Source organism: Mastomys coucha, unplaced genomic scaffold, assembly GCF_008632895.1.
Source record: "Mastomys coucha isolate ucsf_1 unplaced genomic scaffold, UCSF_Mcou_1 pScaffold15, whole genome shotgun sequence".
In the NCBI taxonomy this organism is placed as follows: domain Eukaryota; kingdom Metazoa; phylum Chordata; class Mammalia; order Rodentia; family Muridae; genus Mastomys; species Mastomys coucha.
The window spans coordinates 63,371,638-63,392,138 of NW_022196897.1; the positions used below are offsets into that span (position 1 = coordinate 63,371,638).

The window sequence follows — 20,501 nt, forward strand, 5'->3', positions numbered from 1 at the left end:
TTGAACTCAGAAATCCACCTGCCTCTGCCTCCCAAGTGCTGGGATTAAAGGTGTGCCCCACCACTGCCTGATGTAGAAGAGTATTTTTAAAGACTGAAACAAAAAGTACATCTTGCTTTCCCTCACCTCCGAATTCCTCCCTACAGACAGAATGAGCTCAAACCAGCTGGCTTACCGTGTTTACAGCTGTTGAATAATGTGGACGCTATGAACCCTTGAAACATACCGATGTACACATAATATGGAAAAGCATTTTGTTTTAGAGGGTTTGTGGGACCTTCCCACCTTGTATAGGAAGGCGTTGTAACAGGCTAAAGATGAGGATGGCCAATGGGGTTTTGATGCCAAGCACACTGGGCTAATTGGCGACACCATCTTTTGGAAGGATGGCACAAGGATTACTGTCCTTGCTTGTCTGCATTAGCCTCTATTTGGGGCTCTTGATTATTTTTGTTGTTGTTGGTTTGTTTGTTTGTTTTCTTATATACTTTTGTCCTTTAACCATGAAACAAAGAAGTCAGTCTGTTGGGGATGGCCACCGTTTAAATCTTGCCTTGTACAATTAGATTTCTGAAACTCGGTCAGATCCGCAAAATCAAACATGTTAAGTTTGCTATGAAGCTTGAAAATTCATGGATTCTCATTTTCAGGTTTCAGAGCACTCTTGGCTGAACCTAAAAGTAAAGTGTCGGCCGAGTCCCCAGAACAAGATTATTACAGTAGCGCGAGGCAGGAGGCTTCGGGACATGAACCTAGAACAAATCTGTTTCCCTTCGGTGAGTGGGCCGCCTCAGTATATTAATATGTAGCATATTGCCCAAATGTGAGCTGACTTGAAGCCATTCTTCTGTCAGCAACCTGAAAGTGTTACCTACTGAATGAAAGTCTGATATGTTGCTGTTTTTTTCCTGAGAAGCTGCTCATTTCTTCTAACATCTTTAATACATAAACTTTATTTAACTGCCTTACAATATAGATTCCTCTGACTAGCTGCTCATTATCTGCATACTAAGGTGTTACACAGTTATCCCTGCACTGTGCTGCTGTAAAGCTTGGTTCACAGAGAGGAGAGGAGCAAAGGCATAGACTGGGAAGGGTCGGGGATGGGTCAGAGTCCCCAGAGGCACAGGCACAACTTTTCAGATAAGATTCTTGCCATATTTTACAGTTTTAGGTCCTAAACTCCTTCCTGTGGTATTGAACTAAACACTCCTGAGGTAGTTCTGTATTGAAGTTAGGAAATGGTTGAAGCTGTCTGCTTCCCTGTCACCACTTCTATGGTTGTAGAATACTACAGTACTACAAAGGAGGGGGGTAGATATGATCAAAACATAGCGTATATGTGTATGAAACTCTCAGGATAAATTAAATTATATTTTCAAAAGAATAATACAAAATATAGTGTCTCATATCTAGACATTTTAAATATCCTTGTGCAAAGTGGTTACATAACTTGTAATGTATAGAAATTTAATTATTCACTTATATATATGTATTATGTGTATGTATATGTTATATATATAGTTGGAGAACAGCAGTCTGAGTTTTCAACTTTTGACAAGAGTGATAGCAGAAGCCAAGAAGCTATCTCCAAACGCCTGTCAGTGGTGTCGAGAGTCCCCTTCACGGAAGAGCAGCTCTTTAGCATTTTTGACATAGTCCCTGGACTGGAATATTGTGAAGTTCAGCGAGATCCTTATTCAAATCATGGTAAACTGATGTTTTGCTGTTGTTAAGTTTATAGTGTTCTGTTAAATTAGTTTTTATCCATGCATGACACATTTTTATGCTGTTTATGCTGCAGGAAATTTATATTTTATTTTTTCTAGTTTTTTTTTTAATTCTTTTTGTTAACGTACATGTGTTTATTATACAGTGATTGTTTTCACAATGATATTTTTGTTCAGGTATATCATATACTTTAATCTCATTACTACCCATTAGCCTTTCCTGGCCCCTCCTTTTATAGTTTAAAATCCAACAATACCTTAGTAAGTAAACCCTAAGAATGTATCATTTTTATAAAAGTCATTCACCATAAAAATATTTTAACTCTCACAAAATAAAGAATTCTCTATTTTCCATTGTAAAACAGTGGTGCCTCAGGCTAGGATCTGGTTTTGCTTAGGATCTGGTTTGGACTTGATGCTTATAAAGTATTTAAAGCATCCTCCTCGTGCATTTCCTGGTCTCTCTACCTCCCTGGCATCCTAAGAGTTCTGCATCTCTCCCTACATTCTCCGTTTGGTGGTAGAAGCAGGGAGTATTAGTTACAGCCAGGGCTCTCCTCACTACACATCAGCAGGCAGTCTGGTGCGGGTGGTTCTCCAGCCCAGGCTCTCCCTTCCTGGGCAGATCTAGGTTATGTCAGACTGACAGGAAAAACTACTCAGCCTGTTTGATTTACAGAGTGTGCACCTGTGTTTCTCCCCAAGAAGAGAAACTTCTCTTCTTCCAGAGAAGTCATGAAAGCCTCCTGGTTGTACCATAGCTCCCGAGCTCCAGGGGAAACCTCTTCCTGCTCCCAGCACTGCCCCCTTCACTGAAACCTGGCCCTAGAGCTGAAATCTCTTCAAAGGCATGTGAAACGGACAACGTTTCTGCTTTTCATACAGACCACCTTCCTCCACGGTTTCAACTAGCTGAGTGTAGCATCTTCTCCGTGGACAAGTTCACATTGTTTCCTGTTCAATATAATAAGAAAACTCTTAACTTCAAAGAATTAAGAATTTTAGGTTTTATGTATATGGTTATTGTATAAGAAAATGTAAACTGGGCCTCGTGGTGAGTGCCTGTAATCCCAGTACTCATTGGAAAACTGAGACAATGGGATTACAAGTTAAAGGCCAATGGCCTGATCTAGCAACTTCCTGCTAAGAAAAGAATAAAAAAATATATATCTTAAAATTCAACTTTTTAGATAGAATATATGCTGATACTACATTTTCTTAAGGTTATTTTTTTACTCCATTTCATATATGCTGGTACTACAGTTTCTTAAAAATGTTTGTATTTTACCAAGATTAACTTACATTTCACTGCCTACGTGCATGTTTAGCAGAACTTTGTTCTCTGTTATCTTTGATTTGTACTTACTGGTTGTGTGAGACTAATAACAGTTCTATATTTTTCCCCTTTGAAATATATTGTAACTGGGGCTGGAGAAAGGCTCATTGGTTAAGAGCCTTGGCTGCTCTTTCAATTCCTGGAACCCATGTGGCAGTTCATCACTGTAACTCCAGTTCCAGAGCTTCTGACACCCTCACACAGACATAACATGCAAGCAAAATGCCAATGAATGTAAAATTTAAAAATTAAAAAAAAGAAAGAAATGCGTTGTATTGTAGGCCTTAAGCGTGCATCTGCTGCCTTTTGCATGTATATTCTCTATTTTAGGTCATGGTGTGGTTCAGTATTTTAACGTAGCATCAGCTATTTATGCAAAATACAAACTGCATGGATTCCAGTACCCTCCTGGGAATCGGCTGGCTGTTTCCTTCCTGGATGACGGAAGTAATATGACAGAGTAAGTAAGTACCATTCCAGCGTGGCCCAAGCCAGGCTGTGGGTGCACGTGACTGTGGGTGCACGTGACTGAGTGCACGTGACCGCGGCTTGAAGGATAAAAACAAACAGTTTGTCTCAGGTGAGGAAGCCACACCAGACAAATTGTTGTTACGATGCTGAATATTTCCAGTTTCCCATAAACTGTCGGTTGTTGTTTCCAGTCTCATTAGGAAAATGGCGACACAGATGGTGGCAGCACAGCTCGCGTCGGTGGTGTGGAGTAACCCGAATCAGCAGCAGTTTCTGGTAAGTGGGTAAGAACGTGATGTGTCTATACTGAGGACGCTTTCAGAGCTGTCGTAAAAGGCGGCGTGGGTGCCATAACACACCCTCAGCTCTTGGCCCCAAAGCCCTGAAGAGCTTCTTTATTCTCTTTCCCTTTGTGCCCGACTCTTCAGCAGCAATTTGGAGGAAGTTCTGGGTCACAGGCGCCTCAAATCCAGACAGACGTCGTACTTCCATCGTGCAAAAAGAAAGCCCCGCCTGAAACGCTTGTGAAAGAAAGGCTGTTTATTGTGTTTAATCCCCATCCTCTGCCATTAGACGTGTTGGAGGATATATTCTGGTAAGATTCTCAAAGCTACACCTTGGTAGTTGTAAACAAGTGTACTCATTTAAACTAGTAACCACCATTCTCACACTCCTGCTGCTGAGAGATGGATGACCTGTTCTGACCTCTAAAGACTTAACTGATCTCTTCTTTATGTCATTTTCTTTTCTCTGTCAGACACCTATCCTAACCTACACATAGAATTTCCTGATTTCTTTTTTAAGACTTAAGATATACAGGAAGGTATAGAATGGAAAAAAATCACTTGTCTCTTGGGAGAAGATTCATTTGCATAGACCTGTTCTTTTGGCATTCTCTTTTCTCCATGTTATATAATTCAGCATTTACTAAACTTCTTCCCCTTTGCTCACACTTGGTTGGATCCTAAGGTTTATGTCATGGAGGGCAAATCACTGAGTTATAGTGGGTAATATGTAGTAAGTGTAAAGGCAAGAGGAGGAGCTTACCTATTTTTGTATCTTAATGTAACTTTATATCTACCATAGCTTTTTTTTTTTTTAGACATTTGCCTTTCCCCCTCTAAGACTGTATTTGAGTTAAGCAAATAGGAAGCATGTAAGAGAGCCACACACAATGTCAGTCATGTGGTACAGATATGTTGACCTTTATGTCACTGATTCATTTAGGTGTGGGTTTGGTGATTTTGTTCTTGAACCACCCCTCTGTGCAGGGCAGGCACTGGGCTGGCGAGCTAAGTGTATTGTAAACAAAGCATTATGCTACGTGAACAAAGCGTTCATTTTACGGAGCAGCAGTTGTAGGTCCCACAGCAATTCTAACATTTCTCTTTGAAGCAGGATGGGTTCTGAGACCTGGAAGATAAATCTAGTTTTGCCAGAGGAGGGGGTTGGGGGTTTGGCTTGGGTTGGGGGGGGATTGTTTGTTTTTGTGGCAGGAAGGATATGAAAAGAGATTGTTTGAATGTGGACAATGAGAGATTGTAGAGGATTCAAAGCTGGAGAAGCCAGTGATTGTCCTGAAAGCTAAGTTCATTTTTACCTAGGAGGCAAAGTGGAACCGTTGAAATTCTTCAGGAAAAAAGACTGAGTGGAGGGTAAATTGGAAAGGGACAGCCATGGGGTAAGGAGAGTCATGAGATGCTTTTGGTGAGAAAGGAGGCCTCCGGGAGCCAAGAGAAGTTTGCTGAAAAAGGCACTGTTTGCCGAACACCACTAGCAGAAGTCATGGGCGTCGGGAAAGAGTCGAGATTTGTGTTTAGAACTTACAAGTAGATGGTCTTTTACTTTGTTTCAGCCGCTTTGGGAACCTGATCGAGGTCTACCTTGTGTCGGGAAAAAATGTGGGCTATGTCAAGTATGCCGATAGAATGAGCGCCAATGACGCCATCACAACTCTGCACGGGAAGATTCTGAATGGGGTCAGGCTTAAAGTTATGCTGGCAGACTCCCCAAGAGAAGAATCCAAAAAGAGGCAGAGAACTTACTGAGTCTTAAGGTAAGTGTTTCTTACCCACCAGCGAAGGAGTCTAAGAAAAGGAATGTCTGTAAGTATTTCACTTATGAGCTTCTCTTCTGGGGACTTCAGAAGCCAACTAAAACCATGTTGGCTTAAAACTACTTAAAGCCAAGTTCTTTTTGCAATATATTTTGTTAATTTAAAATTGTTTAAATTCAGGGCTGGAAAGATGGATTAGCAGTTAAAAGTGCTTGCTGCTCTTTCAGAGGCCCACATCAGGCTGCTTATATAACCATCTGTATATACCTCACAGTCTAGGGTGGAGTTTCTCAACTTGTGGGTCTTGACAACCCTTTGGGGTTGCCTAAGACCATCAGAAGACAGATCTTGCCAGGCGGTGGTGGCGCACACCTTTAATCTCAGCACTTGGGAGGCAGAGGCAGACGGATTTCTGAGTTCGAGGCTAGCCTGGTCTACAGAGTGAGTTCCAGGACAGCCAGGGCTATACAAAGAAACCCTGTCTCGAAAAAAAAAAAGAAAAGAAGAAGAAGACAGATCTTTACATTATGATTCATAACAGTAGCAAAATTACCATTATGAAGTAGCATGAAACTAATTTGGGAGTCACCACAGCATGAGGAACTACATTAAAGGGTCACAGCATTAGGAAGGGTGAGAACCACTGCCCTGGAGCACCCAGTGCTCTCTTCTGAACTCTGTGAACATACTCAGTCATGTATACATGATCACAGACAGACGTGTACACATATATACATGTACATATGTATGTATGTATACATGTATATATGTATTAAGATAAGTCTTGAAAAAAGTAATCTTTTGATGTCTTACTATTTTCATACTGAAAAACAGTATGAAATAATATATTTTTTTGGACTTTTTAAACCTAAATATTAGTGTCTTTCCAAACTCAAACTTTTGAGTTTGCACTTTAAAAGTAAATGTTCAGAAAATATTTTTGTGTACATCTGTGTATCTTTTTTTTTTACATTTTTTTATTAGATATTTTGCATCTGTGTATCTTTAAAGACCTCTGACCATTTGCTAACCCCCTTCTTTATGAATACTGACATAACATAGGAATTCTTTTTCCTGTGGGTTAGCTCTCAAAGCTCAATCTTATGTTTCTGTGGTGGGTTATATCTCTGACTTAAAGGGGATGTTGTCTTTAGATTGCCTTCCTCTACTGAGTTCTGAGTTTCAGAGACAGCTTTTCTCCTGTTCCCACACACACCGTCCTCCCAGCCCCACTCCATGTCAGGTACGTCCAGGTCTGCCCAGTGTTGTGAACTAGGAACTCAGAGTTAATCACTGTAGGCCTCACCGGTGAAGGCCCTTCATTTGTAGAGCAAAGCAAGTCATTAGTTCCTTTTTCTTAAAAAGTAGTTGGCAGGGAAAAATGCCCACTGGGCCCACTAGAAATAATCCTGCTTTAAAAGTGCTTTTAAATATCATATTTAATGACGAAATTCACATTCATTACACTAAACAGCTTGGCAGTTTAGCTCTAAAAATATTCTGTTCCCAGGAAAAGAGAATTAGCAAGCAAATTTTCTTGTTTACTAATAAGATGTTAATAATTTAATTCTGTTTAAATAAATAGTCCTTTAAAGTGTAGTGGGGAAATTACACTTACCCATGTGTTTAAATATTTTAGTATATAGGAGACAATTACTGCTTTTGTTCAGGGAGTCTTTGCGCTTTAAAAGGGCAAGACATTGACTTGATAGTATGGAAGATATACAGAGTAGTCTCATGTTTGAGCCTTTCTAATGATAATTTATGTTTTAAAGGGAATTATTGGCTTGTAATCTCAGCACCCAGGAGAATAGAGCAGAAATACTGAGTGTGGGGTTAATGTGGATGTGAAGGGAGAGCTTTAGAGAGAGGCAGTGAATGAGAAAGGAGCAGAGATGTGCACTAGGCCCACCTAGAACAAGGAAAGCTGCGTAGTTCTCTTCAGACTTCAGAGACCTGGGTTTTGGCTAGGTTTCTTGTAAGGCACTAAGAGCAGAATTCCTGATAAAATGAAAGAAAAGCTTTGTAAATGTGAACTAAAATCCTTACATTTATGGCTTTAGTGGAACCTTTCAGATGTCACCTCATACAAATGATGAGAAAGTAAAAGCTTAATGGTGAAGAGGAAAAGATAGTGCAGAACTCCCTCCCAGCCAGCTGGTACTGAGAGCCAAGCTTTAAAGTAGGGCAGCTTCACCTTCATAGTGATGCACGTTTACCTGGGTTCCCAAATAAAGGCACTACATGGTTTTCAGCATGGCTAGCCACCAATGCTTTTACCACTATTGAATTTTGATAAATATTCAGGGCAGAGATCAAAAGGGGTCAAATTACTTGGGAAACAGTGAGATGGTTAGCATAGAAATAGCTATAATTTGGATGTCTTCTAATTGCACCATGGCTTTTGTTTTTGTTGCACATCCTTTATTTACCATGGATTGCATAGTGAGATTCTCTACCTTTGGTGATGCATTAAATAATTTTATTGGTCAAGTGCAGGGGGTAGGGGGAGGCTGAACCTATAGTTGCAGTTCTTCAGAAACTAAGGCAAGAGAATCATGTAAACTCCAGAGCCTGGAAGACACAGTGAGACCCTGTATCAATAAGTGAATGATCTTTTTTAAAGGTTCAACAGAATAGTAAGATAGACAGACTCCCACATTTTGCATGGTCATGACAGGGGGGATTTCTTTGGTGTGGTTGGTGCACTGCTCATTTAGCTCTAATAGGACACAACTCATGGAAGCTGGTTGCTCTTGTCTGAGGAATAAGCCTAGGACTAACTGAGCCCCACCCAAGAGATCTAAGAGCCAGTGTTGAAAATAGTTGGGTTCCCTTTTGAGGTGAGTCTTGTTTTTATATTTCTCTTTCTATTAGAGGAATATAGACATTGTAATATTTCAGAGCACCTGGTTTTAAGTTAATCTACAGACTTTTCTCTCTAGAAATGCATTACCTGCGAGCATCAACTCTTAAGTAAGTCTGGTCTTGTTTACTTGGAGGTATTTATGATGAAGCAGGTCAGACAGGCCACAGAGAAGTTAAAGAACTCTCTCCTTCCCTCCCTCCCGACAGTGTGGGATGCTGAGCACATCAGCTGTTCACGTGCAGGTGATGATTTTCATCCTTGTGTTGTGCTCTTTCTACAGAACAAAGACTAACTAATGACATAGTCCTCAGCTGACTGACTGAAAACCTGACTGGACGAACCCCTGTCGACAGTTGACAGCTTTTTTCCCCTTTTCCTTACATATCTGATAGTCTACATACCGTTGCTTATCTGGGATTGCTGACATGTATTTTTATCTGACCTTACTGGAAAAATTAATATAGTAGTTGTTTCCTAGAACAAAATGTTGTTGTGTATAGCAGAAATAAAGCTTCCTTAGAGAAATATGTTGTCATGTATAGCAGAAATAAAGTTCACTTTGCATAACTAAATCATGGCTTATTTATATGAAAGACAGAACGAAACCGTGGGTGCTGGTTAGACTTTAAGTAAGTGGCAAGTTTCATTGGCTTTGAGATAACGTATTTTCACTCTTTAATATCTGTGAAAGTAGAAACACATCAGTTGTATGATACAGTATCACTGACAGTCTTTTTCTGGTAAGACATGAAATACAGGAGTTTCTTTCATCTAGCCACTTGCGTATTAGAGTCAGTGAAACAAGAACTCGCTCATTCCACACAGTCTCACTGTTGGCTCTGCCAGGACACAAGCAGTGTTTGCTAGAGAGACTGCAGTGTTGTGTATTTATTGCTAGACCAAAATTTGTTGATACTTTTGTGAGGATTTCTCATGGTTATAAAGTCTCAATTTAAGTGACTGAGATTTAAATTGAGATCTAGAGGGATGTTTTGCGTGTGTGTGTGTGTGTGTGTGTGTGTGTGTGTGTGTTGGATGAGGTATCATTTGTCACGTAATATAGGTGTAGGCTACCACACCTACTTATCAGTGGCTTTGAGAGAATAGAAATTTTTTTCATTTATAAATGTAGAAGCATAATGGCTACTCCAAAAATATGATATGTGAGCAATTATCAATACAGGCTATGATAGGAGATGGAATAATTTTGAAATGAAAAATAAAAAATGTAGGTAGCTATCCGGCATGGTACGTCACACCTGTAATGCAGCACTTGGGAGATGGAGGCAGGAAGACTGCTGTACATGTGAAGATAGCCTAGGTTTGAGAACCTGTCAAGCAGAATAAAACACAAAAAAATTACTAAAAAATACTGTATATTTTGAAATCTCAAGAATGAAAATTTATATCAGCTCTTAAAGAATTAAATTAAGAACTTGGCAATTTAAAAGAAAATATAATGAGTTATGGTTGGTGAAATATTGTTTAATTACCTCCTCATTATGCCTGCCACACCCTGAGTCAAACTACAAATCACAAAGCTCAATTACAGGGAGCACCATGGAGTATTTAATCCTGGACATCTCTCTATTGAGAATTTGAAATCTTTTCTCTGAATCAGTAATTTTCATAAACTTAGAAAATAAAATCTCAGTTGATCTGTCCAGGCAGAAACTGAACCAATATTTTTCTGTGAGCCAGAGCCATGAGTAAACAAAGAGGCAAATGCTCTCGGGGGAAATGACCTGAAGTAAAGAAAACTGAAGATTCAGCAGCAGCAGATTCCTTCCTCCAAACTTACTTCATGGGTTGGAATTAAAATGTTTACAAGCTCTCTGGCTCTAACACTCCAGTTATGTTTGAATTCCCTCACAAAATATTCCTGGCTGGGGGCTTCGTACTGTGTAAAAATAGCACAATTTATAACAAGGGAGCTCCCTATATCTTCCCAAAATGCCTAATACCTTTGGTTAATCCTCAGTTAGAGATAAAACCCACTCTCCTACAGTTCTCCTCTGTTCTGTATGTTCCTCAGAAGCCCATATAGAAGCTAATCCTTTTCCGTGGCTCTCACATGCCCGCCTGCCCTCAGGTGTACTCACTGAGCCTCCTCTCTCAGTTCTCAGAGGTGCTGTGGTGCTCTGAATGGCAGAGCCCCCAAAGACTCACAAAGTTGAACACGCAATGGCGCTGTTTGGAAGATTGTGGAACTTTGGGCTGGAAAGGTCATTTAATGTTAGAAGCAGAGAGAGCTTAATTGGCTGTTCTGGTGGGAGCTTGGAAGATAAAGCAGAGAGAATTAAAGCATAATCCCTGCACACCTGGGGAGGCAGAGACAGGCAGGTGGGTCTCTGAGTTCTAGACCAGCCAAGACGACATAGTGAAACCCTGGCTGAAAAAGTAGAGTGAAATATAAGAATGCAAAATGAATGCAGACAGTAGAGGCCTAGCTCGTGAGGAGAATAGGACTCTAGTTAGCAGCTGGGCTAGAGGCTAGTCATGTAGTATATTGGCAAAAAAATCTACTTTCACCTGTTCTTGAGAATTTTCATGAAGCTGAATTTAAAAATAATGGGCTAATTTTGGTCATGGAAATTTCAAGCCATCATAACAACTTATTCTGTGAAATGGTTATTACCAATTCCTCTTCTGAAAAGCTCAAGGTTGCAGCCAGCTCTTGTAGAAGTTGTAACCATTAAAAGAGTTGGCACCATTAAAGAGGAGCCTCTGACGCTATAATGTAACAACAGGAAAGGTGCCGAGAGGGCAGGACCCAAGCACCCAGCTAAAGCTCTGTGTGTGTGTGTGTGTGTGTGTGTGTTGTGATAGGAGGAAGCACACTAAAAGTTCTGCTGCTTATAATAGCGAGTAGAGAAGGTTTTCAGTCCCTACAAAAACTGCTGCATCTGTGGCCCAAGGAGGTCAAGTTTGCAGCCAAACTTGGCAGTGTTGTCCACATATTATATGGGTTTGGGAGACAAAGCTAAAATTGAGAGAGTTGTGGATTACTAGGCATTGTGTATGCAAGGTTGGATGTTGCAATTACTCCAGGTTACATAGTCACATCTGAACACTGGAGCTAAGAGCCACAGATGAGCGAGAACATGGGGCATTTGTCTTTCTGGGTCTGATTTACCTCACTTTAATATAGTATTTTCTAGTTCCACCCATTTACCTGAAAATTTGGTGATTTCATCTTCCTTTACAGCTGAGTGGTATTCCATAGTGTCTATGTACCACGCTTTCAGTATCCATTTGTCAGTTGTAGGACATGCTATTTCCATTTCTAAGCTGTTATAAATAGAGCAGCAGTGAACATGACAGAGTCAACATCCATGGAATAGGATGCTAAGTTCTATGTATGGCTGGGTCACTTGTGGGATTTTTTTTTTAATCTCTTTGAGAATTCTCCACACTGATGGCCAGAGTGGCTGCACCAATTTGCAACGTGGTAGAGATGTTTCAACAAGTTCCCTAAGTGATCCTGATAGGTGGCCTCTGGTTTTTCAGTTTGCGACACTCGGTTCTAAACCGTTTCCGTATGTTGGACTTTGGGTTGGACTGCTGAGGGGCACTGAGAAGTTGTCTAGATGTTTTCCTACATTGGAAATTTTTGAAAGTTAAGTATTTGCCTCAGCTTAGTATTAGTAGTAGATAGGAATTACATCAAGAAACTGATATGTAATCATTACAGTTGTAGATAGTGGTAGAGCCTCCCTGAGGCATAATTTCTTACATAGGTGGATATTAAGCTCTATTAAAAATCCTAGCAGGTTCTCCACAACTTTTGACATCAGAAAAAGAAACTTATTCTTATATTTACATGATTTCAATAAAGAGAGAGAAAGATAAATTCATCATTTGTTAACGAATTCCATTGTGGTATCTGGAAGCCTAATAAGTGGATTGTATCGTTTCCTTTTCTAGAGACAGTAACTCAAGAACACATGGACCTTGGGAACTAAAGGTATGGTATGGCTAGAGGGTCAGACAGCATGCTTAGGAAAACGTAACACTGCAGCTTGCTCATTGTAGCGCATCTACTTTGAGCTGAGCAAATGTGATTGATGGCTGCATTTGCTCCCAAGGATGGTATAGACCATGATGGGAGAAAATGCACACGTAGTTTGAAAAACACACCAGTCCCTGCAAAATCCATCTGAGAGACTGCCCCAGAAAAGGGAATTGAGGCTGCTCTTTAGGAATTGAAAGTGTTCATGTCAAGGTCCACATGACCTAGCAGAGATGCAGGTTGGCAGAGGCCACAACCACTGTAGCGCTCATAAAACCACCCGCCTAACCATATCACTACACACTCAGGAGAAAGAAGACTTCAGGGGGCTATTTTAAGAAAATTATGGCATTTGATATGTGAAACTCTGTGACAAGGTAAGTACTGTTTCCAACAAAAACTGGAGAACTATTAAGCTCAGTCAGATAATGGAAGTGGCCATTCCCAGATGTTCTTCAGAGTCTGTGTTTTGTGAACTCTCGGCTGTTTTTTTGCAGCTAACTGAGTTTTGTATTTCGTTTGGAATGTTTTGTTCCAACCAGTAATGCTTAGGTCATAGTATCCAGTAGCTAGGTCAGATTGTTGGGGGTATTTGTTCAATTGTTTTATTTATTTTTTAAAATTCTGTAAAAAGAATTAAAATTGTCTACTCCAGTGTTGCTTACCAATTTATTTAAAGATGTGATATATCAAAATATATGCTTCTTTTTTTTTTTTTTGACCTTTTGTTTTTTACATCAATAAATTCTGTTGTGTTTGGTTTTGGCCCTAGGAAACAGTGTTTACATTCTTACTATTGATCCCAAAGGACTTCTCTTCCACATTAGTACACTGGTCACTGAAGAATAGAGGTCCTATTGTGACACTTGGGGGAAGGTAGAAGACAAGTAAATCACAGTTTCTTGCTTATAGGATTGACGAGTCCAAGGCAGTGGGTGAGTGCACTGGGCAGGTAACCTGCATTGTCAGATAACAAAGTTCAGCCAAGCAGAGACAGAGAGAGTACGCAGAGAGCTAAAAGCTACCTCAGCTCTATCATTACCAATGCTCTCTTGGAGACTTGCCTTAACCAACAGAGAAAAGAACCAGAGCTGGCATTTGTACAAACCGAGGGGTTGTCCACCATCAGGTGACATTTTGGCTTAACTCTCCATTGGATAATCCTAGCAATTAGGAAGTACTACCTTCCCACCTTTACCATAGTTCTAGGAGCTGCTTCTATATGAGATGTCCTGATGTAACCTAATCTTTTTCACCCAACCCGGGCTTCCCTGTAGTAACTCAAAAGAAGTATCTCACAAGAAAGGGTAGGCCTTGCCTCCTGCCTTCCTGGGAGGTGTGTGGTGTGCCTGGAGTGCCAGCCTCTGCCCAACAGCTTCAGTCAGCTTCCAGCTCTGCTGAGAGCACGTGTCACAGGTGGTACCAGGACACCTTGGTCCTGTTGCCTCATCTTTTAATAATTAGCAATGTAGATACAAATACCTGCAAGCCTACATTCCCAGTGGGCCATGTGGTACTCAGTGAAAACAAAAACCAACACATTCCTACCAGGCAGAGAAAGCTGGGTGTTAGTGGGGACCAGAAGGCATCTCCACAATACAGGACAGTAAAGGATGAGACCTTTGTTTTTTGCCACTCATTGAAAATCTACGTTGAAGCAGCTCATGGATGGAGCCTGTCGGCCCTGTGTTATAACACTGTATATGAGGAGGCAGTGATAGTTCTGGGTAACTGTTGAGAGTGCCATCACAATAGTCTCCACTCTGCATTTCAGAACTAGTTACCTTGAAATTATGCAATCTTTGAGACTTGCCTTAGCCAAGAGAAAAAAAGAACCAGAGCTGGCATTCACCTTGTCTGTGGAGTGGGGTGGTCATAGATGATCTCATCCCTATCTGCAGAGTAATGCTGAGTGAAAAAAGAAAGCAGTTAGCGCCAAAGAAAGACCTTTAAGTTCTGGGCATCTGCTGCTTTATAATACAGCTTTAATGTAAAGGGGGTTGGAGGTTTCTTTTTTTTTTTTTTTTAATTTCATTTATATGAGTACACTGTAGCTGTCTAAAGACAACCAGAATGGGACATCTGAAACCATTACAGATGGTTGTGAGCCACCATGTGGTTGCTGGGAATTGAACTCAAGACCTCTGGAAGGGCAAACAGCCAGTACTCTTAACCCCTGAGCCATCTCTCCAGCCATCATAAAGGGGGATTTTGATCTTATTGCAAGAAAGTCCTTTTTTTACATAATAGACCTCTTAAGGTTTTCCCAGGAACTGAAATGGGATTCACACTTCTTACCACTTTCTAGCAGTTACACCAGAACTTAAGCCAGCAGTGAGACAATCCCAAGTTGGACCATTCCCTTGAAATTAGCCTAAGCTAAGGTAAACCCAGTGAGAGGATGAAATGGGCAAGAAGTCTGAACCAGTATTTCAGACTGTGGTTAAGTGTTGAGAGTGAGCCACAAGAACCATTGGTGACACTGCAAACTGCTCAACCACCTTATAAAATATTTATAATAACCATGCAGCACCCTGAATTCAGCAGTTCCATTGTTCACTATATATCCAACACATACATGTGTGTTACCAGAAGACGTGCAAAAAATGCCCTTAGTATTAATTGGCAATGACAATTTTAGTGAATCTCACAGACATCATGAGCAAAAGAAACTGATCGTCCAACAAATGAAAATGGGCTAGCTAGTTCCCACTGGAAGAGCTCAAACACTAGCCAAAGAGAATGGAAATGTTTACAAAGGAAGCTTAGGATGTGCTAGTATCCTTGTCTTTTGGACCACGATGATGATGACTTCTATTATTCATACTTTATGCATGTTCATATTAATTGTATACTTCAATTGAAGTTTCTTGTTTGTTTTGAGGCAGGGTCTCACTGTATCCCTGGCTGACTTGGAACACACAATGTAAACCAGGGCCTCGCCTCCAACTCATAGTGATCTACCTGCCTCCGACTCCCAAGTACTAGGCTAAAAGGTGTTCACTACCTCGCCGGGCTGATGTTTCTGTCTCTTAATGAGTAAAGTCAAATTAGCACAGTACTAGTGGAACACACAGCTCTGTAGTGTGAGAACAATGCCCTGAAGCTTTTGGAACACCGGGCTTTCTTTATGTGAAGTGTGTGTGCATGCGCCACTTGTGTATGCCATGGTTTTGCACGTGCCTGCCGAGGCCTGCAAAGGATGTCAGGTTCACCAGAGCTGGGGTTGAAGGTAGCTGTAAGCTTCTGCTAGTGCTGGGAACTGAACTCTGGTCCTCAGCAAGAGCAGTAAAAGCAGGAAGCACTCTTAGTCCCTAAGCCATCTCTTATCCCCCAAATTCTTTATTTCTCCAACACGCGTGTAGCAAGAAGTAGAGATTATATGTTTTGGCCCTCACTGTGAGCAGTAAGGCATTCTGAAGTCCTTACTCTAAAGTGGGGCTAGGAGTCTAATTCTGTAGTAGAACATTTGTCTGATGCATGAGGCCCTAAGTCAATCCTTAGGATTTCAAAAATAACTAGAGATAATAAACTGCTTTTCAAACTCATATGGCGTTCTGGTGAGCCACAAGGGAAGATGGAGGCTGGTGTCCACTACTGTCAGTCAGAGTTATCTTTATCAGTAGACTGTACTAATAGCCTTCCATTGAAGGGATTCTAAACCTAAGTCACCTGAGGAAGAACTTTAAAGCCCCCTGCGGCCCAGTTGCCATAGTGTTACCATGTAACCAACCACTAGAGGAGGATAGCAAGTTTGAAAGCCTAGCAAGATTGAGGTCCACCCTGAGCTACAATCAGAAAAAAAGAACAAACAAAACACCCCCCACTGATTGCAGTAAGAGGAAAGGTATGGCTGGAAGACTATTAGAGATCAATTCTTTGATTAATAGATGCTCCACCAAAGAAAACAAATCACCTGATGTCTGAGGTAGAGTCTCACTGTATAGACCAGGCTGCCCTTAAACTTACAGTCCTCCAGCAGGGCAGTAGTGGCACATGCTGTTATTTCCAGCACTAGGGAGGCAGAAGCAAGTAGATAATCCAAGTTCAAGGGAAGCCTGGTCTACAGAGTAAGTTCCAGGACAACCAAGGCTACACAGAGCAACCCTGTCTCCAAAAAAACAAAATGTAACTTATAGTCCTCCAGCTTCAGCACTCCCAAGTGCTAGAGTGATAGTTGCATTCCACCACCATGCCCACTAATAAGGTTAGGAGAAGAAACCTGTTGATTTAAGAAGACCAAAGCTGGGCCTTGTGGTGCATACCTGTAATCGCAGCACTCCTGACAGGCAGAAGTACCCACAGATCATTATGGGGTCTACACAGTGAGTTCTGAGCCAGCCAGGACTATATATCAAGACCTCCTACATACATATTCCACATATATGCTATTCTAGAATAGGCAAAGTGACAGGAGGGAACTCACAGCCCTATTAGAATGACTGAAAAGTCCGAAAGAGTGTAGTTGACAAGAACTGAGAAATGGACAGGCAAGATGAAATCACAGGTTATAGTGACCTGAGTTCGAAAGTCCAGAGTTTAACCTATTTACAAAGTGACAAGTTAGCTTGCTACTCAAGCAGACCCATGACTCCCGTGTCAGAGAAAAAGGATTTTAATCACTCACAGTACCGTTAGCTGCATAACTCCATGTTTTTGCACTGGGTTTCTAGGACAATGCAAAGGATCCCAGGTACAGTCTATACACACTGCAAATTTGTGTCAGAACTGAGGGAAAACACATAGATTTAGGGGCTAGAAATCTTTATAAAAGTAACTAGATTTGTCCTTATTTTCCCTGAAAGGATAAATTATCTTAATATCAGGTAACAAGTCTGACTGATTCTTGCTCCAGAGGGAGCCTCTGTCTTTAAAACTGTTGACTATATAACATGTTTGAAAATAACTGTCCTTTGCTTGTAAGGCAAGCAGAAATGGAGACCCATCAAATAAGTTCCAGTGGTAGATCACACAAGCCTTTACAAACTCAAGAAGAGAATTGGCATGAATAAACTAAGGATGAATATAAAGGGGGAATTCATTTTTCTTGGATCTGGGAGGGTGGCTCAATAAAGTGCCTAACATACAAACATCAGAACCTCATTTTAGATTCCCAGCAACAATCACAATCTCTGTGGTTGATGAGTTTTCACTTTTATTAATGAGACTTTTAATTCTCTCAGATATGAAGAGCAGCTAAGGCCCAGTTAGGCTACAATCCCTGGAGCCACTCTGATATACATCAGGAGCCTGTAGTCAGAGCAGATCTGTCCCACATGTTCACTCTGAGGCTCAGGGTGACCTACAGCTCTAAGGAGGTAAAGATCAGGGCAGCTATGAGAAGGACTCAGCTTGGCAGAGAACTCGAAGAAGGTGTGCCAGTACAAAAGCCAAGACTGAGAGTGTAAAGAGGGAGAAGCCATGTGCCTGAATCAGTGTCAGGGCAAGTAAAGAGACAAGACCAGGAAACTCCCAGACCACACCAACTGTGACACCACCAGCCATGAGGGAAGATGAGGTCAGGAAGTAGAGATATTTAATCTTAGCTGTCAAAGAAGAGATCTAAAATGATCTGAGAGATGAGCCTTTGGGCTTTCCTGTAGGAGATTACCTTAATTAGGTTAACTGTTATAGGAAGAGCCACCTACTATGGTGGCACCACTCCCTGGATTGTGTTCCTGGTTTGTAGGAGCACGGTAAAGCTGTTCTGGTGACCAAGGCAGGTGAGCTGGCCCTGAGGGTGTGAGCATGGGGGAGCTAGCCCTGACACTCGGCCATACAGTGGTGTGGGTGAGAAAGAGAAGCCCCCTTACCCCACCCTTTACCACCTGTGGCAGGAGAGAAACTTGGCCCTGGAGTCCTGAGAGCAGGAGAGCTGGCCCTGCCCCTCACTGGCTGCAGCACTCAGGGACAAGGCCCTGTACCTTGCCTGGGTAGCACAGTAGAGCTGGTGGCAGGGGTGTGTGTGAGCTTCCCTGAGGACAGACAAGCAGGAGAGCTGCTCCTACCCCTTGGCAGCTGTGGCATTGGGTGAGCTAAACTGAGGTAGTGCTGAAGTGTATACCCTGGTGGTATGAGTTCAGGAGAGCTGGCAGGCTGACCAACAGAGCTGCCACCCAGGCTTGGATTCAGGACTTAGAGTTGGCCCATCCTAACATCTATCCCATTTATAAACTGCTGAAGCATGCAAAGGGACTTGTCCTGAAGATTCAAAGCTGTAGGATTTCATGATACAGGGCAACAATGGGACATCTGAGGAGGAGTCTTGGTGAGGATCCAGTATTGACAGTATAGTGAAAGCCAGAGGCTCCACACCAGACCAATGACTCATTGCAATGAATATTTACAAGTAATGATGTGCAGACAAAAGCTTATACTGTGTGACACACAGTGACACACTACAGCTTCCACAAGGAGATGAATTTGTTATTGTTTTTATTTATTTATTTATTTTAGGAGGTTACAAGGCAGAGGCGATAGAAAGGGATAGGGAAATGAATGGAATTGGAGAGCAGGGTGTGAAATTCACAAAGAATAAGTTTTTTAAAAAGAGAGAGAGGGAGCTGGGCTCAGCATTCATTACTCTCTTCTTAGTGGATACAGTGTGACCAGTTGCCTCAAGATCTTTGTAAGTTCTCCATGATGAACTCTACCTCAAATTGTGAGCTAAAATATACCTTTTCCTCCTTAAATTGCTTTTGTCCCATATATAGGAAAAGTAACTAAGGATTATTCTCTACCTGATCACCCTGGGACCCAGAACAGCAGCAGAGCTGTCAGAAGGAAAGTCTCGAATGATGACCAGCATTAGAGGGTAAAACCTGTTACACAGGCATACCATGTCTGCACATGCCATTGGTAAATATGTCCCACAGCTGGACCCAAAGACTGGGGAAGAATGCTAAAAGTTACAATGGTAAAGGATACAAATACAGAGGTGTGAAAAGAATGTGGGCCAGCCACATTATTACATCCTCTGCCAGAGTATGTGGGATATTGGTTGTCCAGTGGTTCTGTCCTCCTCTCTCCTGAAGCTCACAACTTCCCATGATGCTCTAGTGCCAAGTGAACAGCAACAGCAGCAATCTGGAGCTTCCATACTCTACAAAGAGTCCAACAGACCTATTCTGGTGGGGTTTGGTCAACATGACACAAGCTAGAGTTATCTGGGAAAAGAGAACCTCAAATGCAAGTCTAAGGGGGCATTTTCTTGATTAATGATTGATGCTAAAGGACCCAGGTCACTGTGTATGGTGTCACCTTAGAGCAGATGGACCTGGGTTGTATATTTAAGCAGGATGAGCAACCATGAAGAGCAAGCCAGTGAACAGCCTTCTTCCATGGCATGGTTCCTGCTTCAGCTCCTGCTTGAATTCCTGCCTTGACTTCCCTTAAGCGTGTGTGGGCCAAATAAACTCTCCCTTAGCTGCTCTGTGGTCAGTGTTTGTCACAAAAATAACAAGCAAGGACAAGGACTATGTTGTTAGATGCATTTTTTGTTTCTGGCTTTCAGAAAAGTTTGTCTTACTGAATACAGCCCTTACTCCTTGTGTTTTTAATTTAATTTATTATATATCACAATCATTAGTTTAAAACAGTCACTAGTCAAAGATGCCTTTGAACCAAGAATTTACACTGTGACTTGAGGTCAAATATAGAATATGTCTGATATTTCCTGTCTTTTTTGTTTGGTTGTTTTGTTTTGTTTTGTTTGTTGTTGTTTTAATGAGACAGGGTTTCTCTGTGTAGCTCTGATATCTCCTGTCAAAATAAAAATAATTTTGAAAATATCCTTTAATACTAAAATGTGCCTAAATTTAATGTATTATCCAAAAAAGTTTTCTTGAAGGACAATAAAAATATTTCAACTTAATACATTTTAGTAGGATTTAATATACTACTATACTTTAAAAAGCTTAAACTAAACTGGGCGGTGGTGACTCACACCTTTAATCCCAGCACTTGGGATGCAGAGGCAGGTGGATCTCTGAGTTCAAGGCCAGCCTGGTCTACAGAGTGAGTTCCAG

The 20,501-nt window shown here is 41.3% G+C and overlaps 1 protein-coding gene across 3 annotated transcripts in view; it reads left to right on the top strand.

Moving 5' to 3' along the window:
- Positions 1-13,169, top strand: part of Rbm45 (RNA binding motif protein 45) — an 18,012-nt gene extending 4,843 nt beyond the window's left edge. The window contains exons 4-10 of one of the 3 annotated variants that reach the window (XM_031370693.1): positions 651-776; positions 1,525-1,710; positions 3,397-3,526; positions 3,729-3,813; positions 3,966-4,132; positions 5,393-5,593; positions 12,390-13,169. In XM_031370693.1, coding sequence (XP_031226553.1) covers positions 651-776; positions 1,525-1,710; positions 3,397-3,526; positions 3,729-3,813; positions 3,966-4,132; positions 5,393-5,585 — 887 coding nt within the window. In that variant the 3' untranslated portion in view covers positions 5,586-5,593; positions 12,390-13,169. Of the gene's footprint in view, positions 1-650; positions 777-1,524; positions 1,711-3,396; positions 3,527-3,728; positions 3,814-3,965; positions 4,133-5,392; positions 5,594-8,742; positions 9,035-12,389 lie in introns of those variants that run through there. The other 2 variants (XM_031370694.1, XM_031370692.1) reach the window with 2 other exon arrangements.
- Positions 13,170-20,501: the final 7,332 nt, after the last annotated feature.